At 35.8% G+C, this 16217-nt stretch overlaps 1 protein-coding gene across 5 annotated transcripts in view; it reads left to right on the forward strand.

Annotated features, from left to right (window-relative positions):
* Nucleotides 1-16217, forward strand: part of NUP98 (nucleoporin 98 and 96 precursor) — a 110179-nt gene that overhangs the window by 39861 nt on the left and 54101 nt on the right. For 3 of the 5 annotated variants that reach the window (XM_037135757.2, XM_037135760.2, XM_037135758.2), the window contains exons 11-12: nt 5775-5870; nt 12325-12465. In XM_037135757.2, the coding sequence (XP_036991652.2) occupies nt 5775-5870; nt 12325-12465 (237 nt within the window). The remainder of the gene's footprint in view (nt 1-5774; nt 5871-12324; nt 12466-16217) is intronic. The other 2 variants (XM_037135761.2, XM_037135762.2) reach the window with 1 other exon arrangement.

Consider the following 16217-nt stretch of genomic DNA (forward strand, 5'->3'; position numbering starts at 1 on the left):
TTGTTTTTATCTACAAAATTAAGATGGGAAAGATACTGGGTTGGCCAGAAAAAGTTTGTTTGATAGCATTTAATGTTCTTTAACTTTATTTGAAACAACTTTTTTAGATTGTATCGTGACAGTTGTCATATCAGCAAGCATTTTTGTTCCTCCCTCCCTCCCTCCCTCCCTCCCTCTCTCCTTCCCTCCTTTTTATTTAAGAGAGAGGGAAAGGGAGGGAGAAAAACATTGATGTGTGGTGTTGCCTCTTACACACTCCCAGCCAGAGACATGGCCCACAATCCAAGCAAGTGCCCTGAGTAGGAATTGAAATGGTGACCCTTTGGTTTGCAGGCTGGCACTAAGTCCACGGAACCACACCAGCCAGGCCCATTGTATGATATTTTTTTAAGGACCTCCTCCTCAAGAATCAGTTTTTACTCCCTTTGAAAATACTTTTTTTAGCACACTTCATGTTCAGAATTAAATGTTAACGTTCATCTAAGTTAGTGCTTGTGTAGGCTATACTTGATAAAATATGCTTGACTCCTGAAATGTATTTGATGTTATTCCATGACTGTAGATTTCTGATTTTTTGGAGGGTTTTTTTACTGTTTTATGAATACATTTGTAGTCGTATTCAATGATTGGAAAATGAAAGGTTTCATCATTATCTGATACGACTCACTAGCTCACTTGCTATTTCAAATGTGTTTAATATTGTTTTTTGATCACCAGTGTTGGCCTAGTATCTGGCAATTAGTAGGTGCTCACTAAAAGTGTATTAAATGAATTAAAGAATTAATAAATGGGGTCCTAAGAGGAAGGATTCCTATAATTACAGTTTAGTTGGGGGATACAAGGTTGCAAGGTATTTTATATTCTTGGGTGAAGTTATTTCATTATTACCCTTGTGGGATCCATATTTAAGTAAAGCTTTATTTGATGTTCCTATCTTCTTGGGAAGCTATCAATTTTGATTTTGTGGGCAGAGTTAATCTTCTGACTTAGAAATAAGTCATATAACAAATCTGGAAATAGAATAAGGTCATACCAAGATTTGGGGGTATCATTAGGTCATTGTTAGTTAGATGTTATCCTGTATGGGATTGTGTTTCATTCTGGAAGTGATTAATCCACAATGATAAAGGTTGGGATACCCGCTGCAATTAGTTGGTGTTGCCAAATCCTTCAGTCATTCTTTAGAGCAGCAGTCCCCAACTTTTTTGGCACCAGGAACTGGTTTTTGTGAAGAAATTGTTTCCATGGGACAGGGTAGGGGAGACAGTTAAGGAGTTGTTTGTATATATAAATATCTTTTCTAAGCTGATTTAAAAATTTTTTTTTATTTATTTACCTTTTTTAGAGGGTAAGAGAAGGAAAGAAATATTAATGTATGGTTGCCTCTCGTGGGTCCCCTGCTGGGAACTGGCCTGCAACCCAGGCATATGCCCTGACTGGGAACCGAACCGCGATTGTGTGGTTCGCAGGCCCGCACTGAATCCACTGAGCTACACTAGCCAGGGCTTTAAGCTGATTTTATTTTTTAAAAGATTTTGCTTATTTTTAAAGATTGTACTTATTTATTTTTAGAGAGAGGAAGGGAGGGAGGAAGAGAAGGAGAGAAACATGGAACGATTGCCTCTCACATACCCTCATCTGGGGACATGGCCTGCATCCCAGGCATGTGCCCTGACTGGGAACCGAACTGGCCACCTTTTGGTTTTTAGGACAGTACCCAAACCCCTGAGCCACATCAGCCAGGGCTTTAGATGATTTTTAGAAAGTTGATTTGAGAGAGAGCAAGACATCAGTTTGTTGTTCTACTTATTTATATGTATTTACATGTTCATTGGAAACTTCTTGTATGTTCCCTGATGAGCAATCAGACCTGCAACCTTAGTGTTTGGGGATGACACTCTAACCAACTGAGCTCCCTGGCCAAGGCTAAGCTGATTTTTTTAAGTATAATTATATGAGTTTCAAATGTATAACATAATGATTCAGTATTTGTATATATTGGGAAGTGGTCACCACAGTAAGTACAATTAATATCTGTCACCATATGTAGTTAAAAAATTCCTTTTTCTTATGAGAACTTTTATGATTTAGTCTCAGCAACTTTCAAATATATAATACAGTATTATTAACTACAGTGACCATGCTGTACATATATTCTTGACTTACTTTATAACCAGAAGTTTGTTCCTTTTGGACCCCCCTTTTACTCATTTCACCTATACCCTCATTCCCTGCCTCTAGCAACCACCTATCTGTTCTCTGTATCTATGAGCTCATTTTTTGTTGTTTCTTTATTTTTTGTTTTCGTTTATCTATTTTATTTTTAATTGATGTTTAGAGAGGAAGAGACAAACACTGATATGAGAAACATTGATTGGTTACTTCCTGTACACACTCCAACTGGGGATTGAACTCACAACCTAGGTATTTGCTCTGACCAGGGATCAAACCTGAAACCCTTTTGTTGTACCGGATGATGCTCTAACCAACTGAGCCACCTAGTCTGGGCCATTGGTTGATTCTTGTATGTACACTGGCCAGGGATTAAACCTACAAACTTGACATATCAGGACAACTCTGACCAACTGAGTTATCTGACCAGGGCTTGTTTTTATTTTGTTTTGTTTTAGATTAAACATATAAGTGAGATGTATGGTATTTGTATTTTTCTGACTTATTTCATTTAGCACAGTGCCCCCAAATTTTATCATGTTGGCCAGATTTCATTGTATCTTTTTGTCTGAATAATATTTCATTATCTATATACATACCATTTTTCCCTTTTTTTAAAGATTTTATTTTTAATTTTTGGAGAGAGGGGAAGGGAGGGAAAGAGGGAACAATGATGTTCAAGAAAAAAAAAAGATCAGCTGCCTCTGGCACACCCCATTCTGTGACCTGGCCCACACAAGTTCCCCCACTCAGAAGTGAGCTGGAGACCCTTCAGTTTGCAGGACAATGCCCAACCCATTAACTTAATGCCAGTCGGGGCCACACGGCATATTCTTTATCCATTAATCCACTGATAGGTTGGATCCAGTCAGGTTGTTTCCTTATCTTGGCTATTAGTAAATAATGAAAATGGGGGTGCATATTTTTGAGGGGGGTTTTTTTAGTGCTTTTTAAAAAAACTAAATAATCGGAAGTGTAATCGCTGGGGTGTATGGCAGTTCTATTTTTAATGTTTTGAGGAACTTTGATACTGATTTCCATAGTGGCTACACTATACATTTTCACCAACAGTACACAGGGTTTCTTTTCTTCCATATCCTCGCCACTTGTTTCTTGTCTTTTTTAAAAGATTTTATTTATTTATTTTTAGAAAGAGGAAAGTGAGGGAGAGAAACTGATGTGAGAAAGAAACATCAATTGGTTGCCTCTTGTATGTGCCCCACCTAGGGACCAAACCTGCAACCCAGGCATGTTCCCTGACTTGGCATCTAACTGGCAACCTTTTGCTTTGTGGGACAGTGCCCATCCAACTGAGCCACACCTGTCAGGGCTGTTTGTTTTCTTTTTGATGATGGCCATTCTAACAGGTGTGGAGTGATAATTCACGTGGTTTTGATTCACATTTCTCTGATGAGTAGTAATTCAGAGCACCTTTTGGTTATCTGTATGTCTTTGGAAGCGTATCTCTTCAGGTCTGTCCCTTTCTTTTCTTTTTTTTATACCTATTTATTTTTAGAGAGAGGAGAAGGAAGGGAGAAAGAAATGTTGATGTGGGAGAGAAACATTGATCAGTGGTTCTCTCACTTGCCCCTAAGGGACCTGGCCCACAACCCAGGCATGTGCACCAGTGGGAAATTGAACCAGCGACCTTTCTCTTTGTAGGACATTGCCCAGCCCACTGAGCTACACTGGTCAGGGTTCTGCCCATTTTTTAATCAGGTTTTTGTTTTTGGTTTTTTTTTTGCTATTGAGTTTAATGTGTTCTTTATATATGTAGGGTATTAACCTTTTTCAGATGTATGATTTTTAAATATTTTCTTCCTTTCAGTAGGTTGCCTTTTCATTTTACTGATGGTTTCCTTTGCTGTAAAGAAGTTTTTTAGTTTGGTGTAGTCCCACTTGATTATTTTTGCTTTTGTTGCCTTTGCCTTTGGTTTCAGGTCCAAAAAATCATCAAGGCAGATGTCAGGGAGATTATAACTTACGTGTTCTTACAAGAACTAGCTGGTTTCAGACCTTACATATAAGTCTTTAAATCCATTTTGTGTATAATGTAAGATTCTTGTCCGGTTTGATTCTTTTGCATGTGGCTGTCCAGTTTTCCAACTACCATTCTTTATAGAGACTATCCTTTCCCCATTCTATATTCTTGCCTCCTTTATCATAAATTGACAATTAATTAATTGTTCTTAGTTTTCATTTTAGAAATTGTTTTGAAATAACAGTTGATAAACATTTGTAAGTAAGAATGTGAGGAAATGTGTGGTATAAGCAGTGTAAGATGGGACTTACTTCCCTCTTGGTGGTTTGAGGTAGTTCACAAATATTTTGTTTTCTGCTGTTTATGGGGATAAAGGTCCTTTTTGGTTAAATTTTAACTCAAAAAGAAAAACAATATCCCCAAGTACATTTAAAAAAAAATCAATTGTGCTTGAGTAGGCCATACTTCATTTTTGTGGCAAAGCTATTAATTAGCACAATTGAAAAGATTTAACAAATGTATGAATTAAATGTATTGAGACTAAATCAGATTATCTGCTTGGATTTTTAGAAGACGTTAGAAATATGTTTTCAAACTGTTTAAATTCTTTAACTTTTGCCTTAATCTTTTTCATTGAAGTAATAACCCAAATATTGACCTAACAAAGTATAATTTTAGTAGGTGATACTGTTATGCATTCTAAGATACTCTCTTTATTCTGTAAATCTTTTATATTTGTACCAATCCATGATGTCTTTTAAAAAGACTTTCAAGTATTTTACAAACGGGGTTTGCTTGCCAGTGATTAATTTTTTTCCTGTTATCAAAAGAGATGAATAATATGTGCAAAAACATAGCAGACATATCTGAACAAAGAGAAATAATAGCAGTAATGTGTTGTAGGGTGTCTTTGTTCAGAGATCTGTGGACTTTGGAGGGGCATCAGGATTTTTTTAAATCCTGGGTCAGAGTGAAGGAGAATGGTTTGTTTAACTTCATCACCTCTGAAACAATTCAAGAAAAGTGTATGAATGATTCTTTTTTTTTAATATAGGCTAGCTGAGTCATTGAGTGCTCCTATTAGCTAATTGAGCATAATGCCATTAGAGCTTCTTATATGTGATCAACCACACGTTATTATCCATATAAGGTTCGTTTTTTCCAAACAAAAGCTACTTTAGTATTGTTACAGGTAATTTTCCTCTTAGCAAGAACCTTTAGGTTCAGTAAAATATATTTGTTGACTGTCTTTATTTTTTAGTGAAAGTTAGAGGGAATGAGTTTTTCTTCTAATAATTAAACATGAAATGTAGGTTGAAGGCTTTAAGTCGGACAAAGGGATTGTTTTCCAAGCTCAAGCACAATTACTTTGCTTTTTTAATATTGGATATTATCTTACACTGAATTAGTATTTCAAGTCTGAAATGTAATTAATAGGATGACTTGTTGGGCCTGTTCACAGGTATCAAATTTAAACTTAAAAATTAAATTAGGAAACCATTTAGGACATATAACTGAAAGAATCTAAAACTTAGGGTCAGACTGCTTTGTTTTAAATTCCCTTGTACAGAAAGTGAGAGTTGTGTTTAAGTACAGTCCACTCATTCTTTTGTCTTTCTAGGTTTTGGCACAAATACCAGTGGGAATAGTATTTTTGGAAGTAAACCAGGACCTGGGACTCTGGGAACTGGGCTTGGTGCAGGATTTGGAACAACAGGTAAGCAACTGTACCTTGAGATTTAGGAAATGATAATCTTGGCTTTCTAATTGCTGGAACTTAAGACTTGTGTTTAATCATATGCCCGGAAATAAGAGGTCTAGATTTTTGTTTTCACAAAAGGATTTATAAAACCATTTCCAGCAGTTATGCTTTACCAGGTTTTAAAACACTGGCACATTTTTTTTTTCAGAGGCTCTGTGTTCCTTTTCTACAAATGTTTGTCCTCTGATAGTCCTGGTCTATCTGGGATTTTCAGTATTTAATGTGAGACTTGTTGGTATGGTGACATTTTTAACTTGAAGTTCCCTGTTACCTTTGTGACTGGTATTTGAGACATTAAACTTGATTGGGTAAGCTTTATCACCCTAATAGTGAGAGGACATGCTGAAGTAAGTAACAAATAAATACTCTGAGTTTTTGCAAGGTCTGTGCATACTTTTCAGTTCTTTTCACCTTAATATGGAGCTGAAATGTCATGCCTTTGTGCCTACTTGTGCTATTGACTGTTATTCATTGTCTTTGAAGGAAGGCATTGACCCTACTAACTTACCCAGATGTTTCAACACCACCCAATTGGAGGGTGGTGATGGTCATAAAATGAATGAGTTCTCCAATGTGTACAGTTCAACAAGGTTGCTTAAGCATATAGTGATGTGTACTTTCCCAATTCATCTGACCGTTGGTTTGGCCATTTACTTGCAAACTGTTTATTTCCTTGGTCTCTGTTTCCCCTTACCAGTTATCATCTACTGTCTTCTATTCTCTGTTTATCTCATCTTTCTTTTAATGGAACACTATTTTTTTAAAGATTTTATTTATTTATCTTTAGAGAGGGAGAGAAGGAGAGAAATACCAATGTATGGTTGCATCTCGTGAGTCCCCTGCTGGGAACTGGCCTGCAACCCAGGCATGTGCCCTGACTGGGAATCGAACCGCGATCATGTGGTTTGCAGCCTCGCGCTCAATCCACTGAGCTACACCAGCCTGGGCAGAACACTATTTTTTACTCTATGAATGGTTTCTTCTTTTCTTTTTTAAATAAAAGATGTAAGTGCTTGTAAAAAAATTCAACAATACAGAAGTATCATGAAAAGCTCATAACTTTTAGGTGTGAAGTAATAGCTGTTGAAAGTTTGGTCTTGTCAGACTCCTTTATATACATTTTTCAAACATGTGCTTAAATATATACACACATACACATACATGTTTAAACATGTGTTTTATATGTAGGCTTTTTCCTGTTATATTCTTATATGGAAACCATATTCTACATGAGTGTTTTTTAAGCCAAAAAATGAAATACATGAATGAGTTGGATGTAAATGTAGAGGGCTACAAGTAGCATTTTTAAAGCATGAACTGGAATTTTTTAAAAAAAACTATTGCACCAAACAAAGTTAAGTATTGTTTTATTTAACTTTGTTTCAGTTATAACACAGGGTGGGGTAAAAGTAGGTTTAAGATTTTGAGAACATGAAACACTTTATTCTTATATTATTATTTATTAACATAATACAAACAACTGTAAACCTATTTTTGCCCACCTCTGGATAAGTGTTATGGGTCTTAGTGTATTTCATGTTGCATGGTATAGTCAAAATATTTCAAAACTGCAAGCAACTGTCTTATATAGTACTCTGTGTCTCTTTCTCTTTTTTTCTATTTTTCATGGCATTTTAGGGATGTGATTTTTCTCTTGGTCAGTATTTGTAGCTCTAATTCATTCTTTAAATATAACTTTTTTAGTATTTCATTGCATGTGTATACATACCTGTAACAAATACATACACATACCATAATTTATTTAACATTTTCCCTTTTGTGGGACACCTGAGTTATATTATTAGCAACACAATAATGAAGATATTTGTGACATAATTTTGTGTGTGTTAGTGTTATATAGGATTTACTCTTAGAATTCTTTCAGAAGATAAACAGATACTGAATTTTGGTCAATCTTACTAATAGTTTGCCTTCTAAAAAGAATGTCAGTTTGCATTTTTGCTCACGTTTGTATAAAAATACTCATTTTCCATAACTTTTCAATGCTGTTGGACTTTTTCATCTTTATGTGCATGATAGTGAAAATTATTATATTCTAATTTGTGCTTTACTCATTAGTGGTGAAGGATATTCTTATGTTTAGTGGCCATGTGAATCCTTGAATTTCCTGTTCCATAATAGTTGATTATTGTTTTTTTAATTTGTTTCTGAGAGTGCTTTATATATTATAGCTATTAACTCTTTGGTTTCATTTTATCTTACCCATGTGGAACTAAAAAGCTCTAGTTTTTTATACAGTGTGATTCCTAAACTTAAGCAAAATGTATCATCTGATACCAGTGCTCTCTTCCAATCCCGGAGGGATAGCTTTGGTGTGGGCAAACTAAGGGTTTTTCCCCAAGGGTAGATTAAAGATTTTATTTATTTATCTTTGGAGACGGGGAAGTGGAGGGAGAGAGAGAGAGAGACGTCAGTCTCTTGCCTCTCTCACACCCCCACCTGGGGACCTGGCCTTCAATCCAGGCATGCGCCCTAACTGGAAACTGAACTGATGACCTTTGGATTTGCAGCCTCAGCGCTCAGTTCATTGAACTACACCAGCCAAGGGCTCAAGGGTAGTCTTGTTTCTAGGCACTATAGTCACCATAAGTCTAAGGCCTGGGTAAGATGCTACTGTCATGTCTGTTACAGGTATTTCCACCAAGTATTTATTTCATTTTGTTTATGTTACTGTCTTCTACTAGTTTTATTTTTACCTGGTCAAAATCATCATTTTCTCCTTTTGGCTTTTTGGTGTTGCAGGTTATGATTAGCAGTGCCTTCTCTTGTAATCCAAGATTATAAAATATTCTATCACATTTTTGTGATGCTATTGTCTTCTATTCCATAGTAACATAAACTCAGTCTTTTTTTTAGTTTGAATATATAGTTTTTCTTAAACAGACAACAAATTACATTTTATTGTTGTTACATAATCCTTATTCATGCCTTGTTCTCATAAACTAAAAGCCAAATCGAATTAATAAAGAATTTTAAACCCCAACCATAGCAGAGGATCATGTAGGGAAACGAGAATTGTGAGAATCACCAAGCACACTGTCTTGCTACCTGCTAAAGCAGATTTTTAGCTTTAAAAGGAATGTGTCTAGAGACTTATATCTAAACTCTGCATTTCATGGTATCATAAGTAGAATAGCACTGTAGCATTGGGCTCTGTTTTGGGGGACATAAGCTGAATAGGTATTCCTGTGTGGCTTCTTGTTTTGAGTGATAGAGATTCAAACTCATACCTCACCAGAAGTAAATTTCCCTGTAACATAGGCCTTTACCTACTTTATGAATAGTTGACTATAGAAATATAAAATGTACAAATACATAAGTTCTTTGTATATTTAGATTTAAGGGATCAATCTATAAAATATTTTATATTACCTTTTGGCATGTAATTTCCCCACCCCTACCCCCCGATGTGCTTGGCAAAGAAATGCTCATTCAGTCATGGGTGTATCAGTTTCTTCTTCATAGTGATGTCAACTACCAGCATCATCAGTGGTATGCCATTTTCTTGATAGTTATTTAGTAATAATATTAAGGAGTTTTAGTTCTTAAAGTTTTCCATGAAATAATAAGTTTAAGGGTACAGCTAGTAAAGATTGTTACACTAAGACATACACAGAATTATCAACCCCATGCTAATAGATACTATAGATAAAATAAAATTCTAAAATGTATTAGATGATTTCAAAAGGAATGCAATCATTTTCATTTTTTCAGAGTTTCTAGAGTCACTATTACCATGCCCCCCATATATCTTCCTTAAACTCATATACCTAATTATAAATACAGTACATTTCTTAAATTGAGATTATCATACATCAGAATGTTTCTAGTAAGTCCTCTTATTAAGCATAAAAGCTATTTGTGCATAATATAAAACAGACCTGGATAAAATACATATATTTGCCTCAACAAATTATAACAGTATGCAGATCATTTTATGGAACTCCCTCTGCAGGTCACTGGAACCTCCCAGTGTCTTTATTCTTTTGTTGATTATTGAAATAAAGTGGTTTTTAGACTGCTTCACTGTTTTTTATCCAGGGCTGCTGCAAAGGTGAAGGGAATACTTTTTCAGAACAGAAATTTTATATATTTGGGTTTCATTTAAGTTTTTGTTTGGGGGTAAGAATTTGTTTGCCACCCAGAAAAATAAAGAATCCTGAAATTTGGCCATTAACTGTGTCCTTTGAGGGACTAATATAATTTTAGTTTTTCTTGAAATTTTCACCAAATTTTAGTGGTTAAGGACTTAGTCCCTGTTCCAGAGTAGGGCTTTTTAAGGTGAAATAATCCCATTGCTACATTGTTGTCTTCTTGTTATTAATGAGATTGGGCAGTTAGGGAATGCTTTCTCCAGCCACTAGTCACCATCTCTATTTTATATTGTGTGAATTTTCTGAATATAAGCATTTTATTCTTTTTTTGGTTACAATTTCAAAGCAATTCCCATTTGGTAGTTTTAATTTCTAAGTGTTATATCTTTGAAATGATTTTAATGACTTTCCTGGTAACCCATTAATCTCTATGGAGATACATTGATTCATTAGAAGGAGCTTTACATCTTCCAAATTACCATTAACTTTGTGAGGAAGGAAGCATGGAAGGTTTTTTTTAATGTTATTTATTCTTAGAAAGGGGAGGGAGCCCTGGCTGGTATAGCTCAGTGGATTGAGCACAGGCCTGCGAACCAAAAGATCTCGGTTCGATTCCCAGTCAGGGCACATGCCTGGGTTGCAAGCCAGTTCTCAGCAGGGGATGCACCAGAAGCAACCATACATTGATATTTCTCTCCTTCTCTCCTCCCCCCCCCCAAAGATAAATAAATAAAATGAAATAAATATTTAAAAAATAAAAAGAAGGGGGAGGGAGAAAAAAAGGAAAAGGGGGATAAACATCCGGCTAGTTGCCTGTTGCATGCCTACATCTCCCCAACTGGGGACCAGGCCTGCAGTCCAGGCATGTGCTCTGACTGTGAATCAAATCAGCAGCATCCTTTCAGTTTGTAGGGCAGCACTCAATCCACTGAGCCACACCAGCCAAGGCTGGAAATCTTTTAAGTAATTTATACCAGTAACATATTCTAAATAACTGAATTCTCCCTGTTTTATACTTTAAAAATCATTGTTGACATGATCCATAAGTAAAAATCATTTGGCATTAAAATATTACAAGTGTTGCTCCGACTGGTGTGGCTCAGTGGGTTTAGTGCCAACTAAATGACCCAGCAGTCAACGGGTCATTGGTTCAATTTTCAGTCAGGGCACGTGCCTGGGTTGCTGGGTTGTGGGCTGGATCCCCATTTGGAGGCATGAGAAAGACAACCAATAGATGTTTGTCTCCCTCGTTATCCCTCCTTTTCCCTCTTTGTGAAAAAATAAAATCTTTAAAAAAAATTACAAGTTTCTGCAATGAGCTTCCCTCTGGTTAAAATAAGTTCTTATTCCATCCAGTCTGATTCATGCTAAAACTTGATCCTCTTTGATAACCATATCACAGGTCATTCAGCTTTCTATAAAACAAAAAGTCTAAAGTAGTTTTCATGAGATGGGATACTTGAAAGTGTTACTATTTTTGTACAAAAAAGGTATATTGGATTTTGTTTACTGTAGTTTAGCTTTTGTTAGTCAAAAAGATGACACTGAGTATTTTGATTTGCAAGTGTTTTTTAAATTGATTTTTAAAAGAGAGAGGAAGGACAAGAAGAGAAGTATCACTTTGTTCCACTTATTTGTGCATTCATTGGTTGTTTCTTATATGTACCCTGGTCATGGATCAAACCCACACCCTTCGCATATCAGGACTATACTCTCACCAACTGAGATACCCAGGCAGGGCCTGATTTTGAGATTTAAGAACTATTTTTAATTCTTTCAAAAATCTGTTTTACTATGGAGTTGCAGTTAAGAGTCCAGGTTGTATTGTTTAGATGCACTAAAGTTTGAACCCTAATTTCACTATTTACTATATATATGACATTGAGTTAATTACCAAACCTTTATTTTTCTCATTTGTAAAATGGGGATAATAGTTTCTGCTTCCAGGCTTATGAAGATTAAATGAGATACTAGTTAATATTTAATGACTTTTATATCTATCAGACATCTACTTGCTATTTACTCATTTTAAATCTTAGGATAAGTATCTAAGCCATGTGTTATTATCTCATTATAGTTGAGGAAACAACACAGAGAAGTTAAATATTTTGCCTACCATATATGTCATGTACTCAGCACAGTGCCTGGCATATAGTTAGTATTTACTGTATTAGCTGTGTCAAAATGAATGGTCGTTATGAAGTTTCCAAATGTATTGTTTTTAAGTAACTGACCTCTGGTACAACATTCAAGGATCTTCTATGGCGCATTTTTCTTTCCTCTTGTCTCCGTAGCTCTTGGTGCTGGACAGGCATCTTTGTTTGGGAACAACCAACCTAAGATCGGAGGGCCTCTTGGTACAGGAGCCTTTGGGGCCCCTGGATTTAATACCACGACAGCCACTTTGGGCTTTGGAGCCCCCCAGGCCCCAGTAGGTAAGTGTTAGTCACTTTAGAAGGCTTTTCTCAGTTTATTTCTTGCTAATACTTAACTTGCTGACCTGATTTCCCACTTCACCTTTGTTCCATTCACACCAAAGCAGTACGTGCATACTTATGAGTAAAGTGATGCAGTGCAGATGGACTGGTCATAGATCCTGGCCTTCCCTGCTTCCCATTCTCAGACCTGCTCACTCAGAGAAACCACTTTTGTTACAGCTTTTAATTCATCTGGTATATAATTAAGTTCATGTCTCTGAATGATGTGCTTGTATTGCTGTTTTGCTTTATGAAATATAAGTAAATTTAAATTGCTAATGATAGGTGAAAATTTAGCTCATTTGTCACCTCTATGTTCTTTATTCACTTCTCCCAATATAACTATGTTTACTAAGTTTCCTGTTTAGTTTTATCTGTTGAAGTGTTTTTTTCATACTTCATTCATTTGAAGACCCCTTCTCAGTTGTTGAAATACCTGCCTGTCACTTTTATTATTTCTAATTCAAAATTAATTTATTTTTAACTTAAATATCTTTTTAAAGAGATTATGACCTACCAGAAAGGAGAAATTGGTATCACCTGACATAAATAGAGCAACACAGATAGATGGATAAATATGAATTTAAATTCATCTCCAGTACTATTGTACTCTATATACCACATTTTGAGAAGCCTTTGCATATTTAAGTTGTGGCCTTATATACATTTTTTATTCTGCCAAGTAGGGAATAGTATTTCTTGATTCTCCTTGGTCAAATAAGAATATTAGTGTATTAATGCCCTTCCTTCTTTACCCTTCTTTTTCTTTCACTTCTTTTACATCTTTATATTTTTATATTGATGAATTTGATAACATGTTCTGTCTTAAATTATCACTGTCCTCTTTTCTTAGGTTAAAGCATAGAAACGGCAAATGAACACAACATTTATTATAAGTAGGAACACAGTGCTGCCCTGCCAAATATACCTTTACTATATAGCTTTTCCTGGGATTTCTCAATCTTTTTTTTCTCTTTCACTGCCAGCCCTTGCTGCCTTCCCAAAGTAGTTTAAATTCTCAAGGATGGTATCAGAATTCTTTTACCCTAGAATGCTCCATTCTTTGATCCCTATGTCCTCTGCAGCAATGTGAACTCTGATTATTCCTTGGGCCTTCAGCATTGCTCCAGGATATTCTTTTCAAGTCTCCCAGTAGGAGCTGCTGTGTCCTGGAGATAGGGTTTTTTTCCCTGAGTTTTTTCCTTTTTTTCCCTGAGTTTTCTGGAATGTATTTCCAAGTGTCTATGAAAGGTAAACTTGACCACTTACACATCTAAAAGTATCTTCATTCGTTTCGCACACTTTAATGTTAAGGAGTTCTAGTATGAAAATAATTTGCTCTCACAACTTTTACTGTATTTCTTCTTGCATTAACCATTGCTGATGACAAGTCTAGTGCCTTTCTGATTCTTGGACCTTGTTCCTGCCACTCCCACAAACATTTAGGATTGTCCCTTTGTTGTGAAATTTCAAGATCTGCTTAGACCTTTTCAATCATAATTCAGGGGCCTGGGTGGTTGGGGGTTTTTTGTTTGTTTTTTGCTGTGTTTCTACTTTTTAGGAGATACTTAGTCCCTTCTAACCTTTTTGTATTTTAATTATTTTTAATGTATAGGAATTCTTGTTCTTTGAAAGTTTATTCAAACATCTGGTCCTTAGATGCAATTTTTTCTTGAAAATCTAATTTGTTAATTGGCATTAATTTTTAAAAAGATTATATTTATTTATTTTTAGACAGAGGGAAGGGAGAAAGAGAAACATCAATGTGTGGTTGCTTCTACGCGCCCCCTACTGGGGACCTGGGGACCCTTTTGTTCACAGGCCGGCACTCAATTCACTGAGCCACACCAGCCAAGGCTGAATTGGCATTTAATTTTTTTTTTATGCTAAAGCTGATTATTCTGATGTTTGCACAGGTTCTTCTCTTCCTTAAATCTTCAGGATTATTTTTGTTTTGATCTTACTCTTTAATGCATGGTGACTTTGCCCATATATATTTAAGAATAAAATAAAAGGCTCACTGGTTATTTGTATGTATGGGTAGAGCTTATATACCAGTTGGTTCTATTTTAAGGTAACTAGTCCAGGCAGGAACCAGTTATTATTCCAAGGGTCCTCTAAATGTCAGCTCTGGGATGATGGAAGCACCCAAACTAGTTGCCCTTGTTCTTTCCATTGTTAACTTGGTTTCGTCAGAGGCACACACACTGATATTTTTGGCCTGTCTGTTGAGTTTCAGGGATTAGGAGGATGATGCTGTCATTGTTTTGCATGTACACTTTGCATTGATTCTTCTCTATTTTCAGTCTTATTTCATCAAAGTTGTTATTCTTGAATTCCTAAACTTCCTGAGATTCTCCAGGGCAGATACTGCTTTGTTTTTTATTGTAGTCATCTGTTCATTTTCTACTTTTCTATTCTTTGTAATTATGAGTTATATCAATATATTTTAATATTTTTAACCATAGATTTTATTTAGGTCTTTGGAGGGAGTAGAGATGAATTCGAATTTTTTAAATTATTTTATTGTTGTTCAAGTACAGTTGTCTGCATTTACCCCCTCCATTCTTCCCCCACCTCAGCCATCCCCACCTCCCTCCCCTGCTTCCACCCCACCTTGATTTTGTCCATGTGTCCTTTATAGTTGTTCCTGAAAACTGTTCCCCCCCATTATCCCCTCCCACCTCCCCTCTGGTTACTGTGAGATTGTTCTTAATTTGAATTAGAATTCTAATTGATCTCTTTTGAGCATTAGAATCAGCTATATCATTAAAAATGATATTTTCATTTTATTTTACTTATTTTGGTTGTTTTCAATAGAAGATAGTAACATCTATATTGTAACCTGCCATTTTCACTTGGATAGCTTTCTGAGTCATTTTTAATGATTTCATCTTTTTAAATTTTTTTTTTCAATTAAGTTTACATTCAGTATTTTGTGTTAGTTTCAGGTGTATAGTGTAGTGGTTAGAGAATCATGTACTTTACAAAGGGTTCCCCCTAATTGTTCTAGTACCCACCTGGCATCATACATAGTCATTACAGTATTGACTACATTCCCTGTGCTGTATTTTAAAACCCCATGACTATTTTGTAACTACCATTATGCTAAATTCTTTTACCTTTTTCATCCAGTCCCTGAAATCCCTTTCCTCTGGCAACCATCAGCTTGTTCTCTGTATCCCATCTTCTTTCAAAGCCTATTAAAAAGTTTCTGACCAAAAAATTTAGTGTTACAGTTGCATAATTAATATTACTACCCACTTAAAAATAGTTGTATTAACCTTTTAGTTTTTAATTTTTATTTCTTTCCAGAGAGAGGAGAAGGGAGGGGGAGAGTAACACCAATATCAGAGAGAAACATTGATCAGTTGCCTCCTCACATGTCCCCAACCAGGGACCTGACTCACAACCCAGGCAGGCATGTGCCCTGACTGGAGATCGAACCTATGATTTTTCGCTTTGAGGGACAATGCCCAGTCCACCAAACCATGCTGGTCAAGGCTGTGTTGATGTTTAGAATGCACATTTTTGCATCACAGACATCTTAGAAGGTGCTTTAGAGTCTCTTGGAGTCCATCCCTATTGTGGGAGTCCTTTACTTATCTAATAATAACCTCAATTAAGGTGCCTTTCCTCCAAATCAGTCTAGTCCACTGTTTTGTTCAGTTTGTTTGAAAACCAAAACCTGCCTTCATAATATTTCTACC

This window comes from Artibeus jamaicensis, unplaced genomic scaffold, assembly GCF_021234435.1.
Source record: "Artibeus jamaicensis isolate MK-2021 breed Jamaican fruit bat unplaced genomic scaffold, CSHL_Jam_final contig_64, whole genome shotgun sequence".
In the NCBI taxonomy this organism is placed as follows: Eukaryota; Metazoa; Chordata; class Mammalia; order Chiroptera; family Phyllostomidae; genus Artibeus; species Artibeus jamaicensis.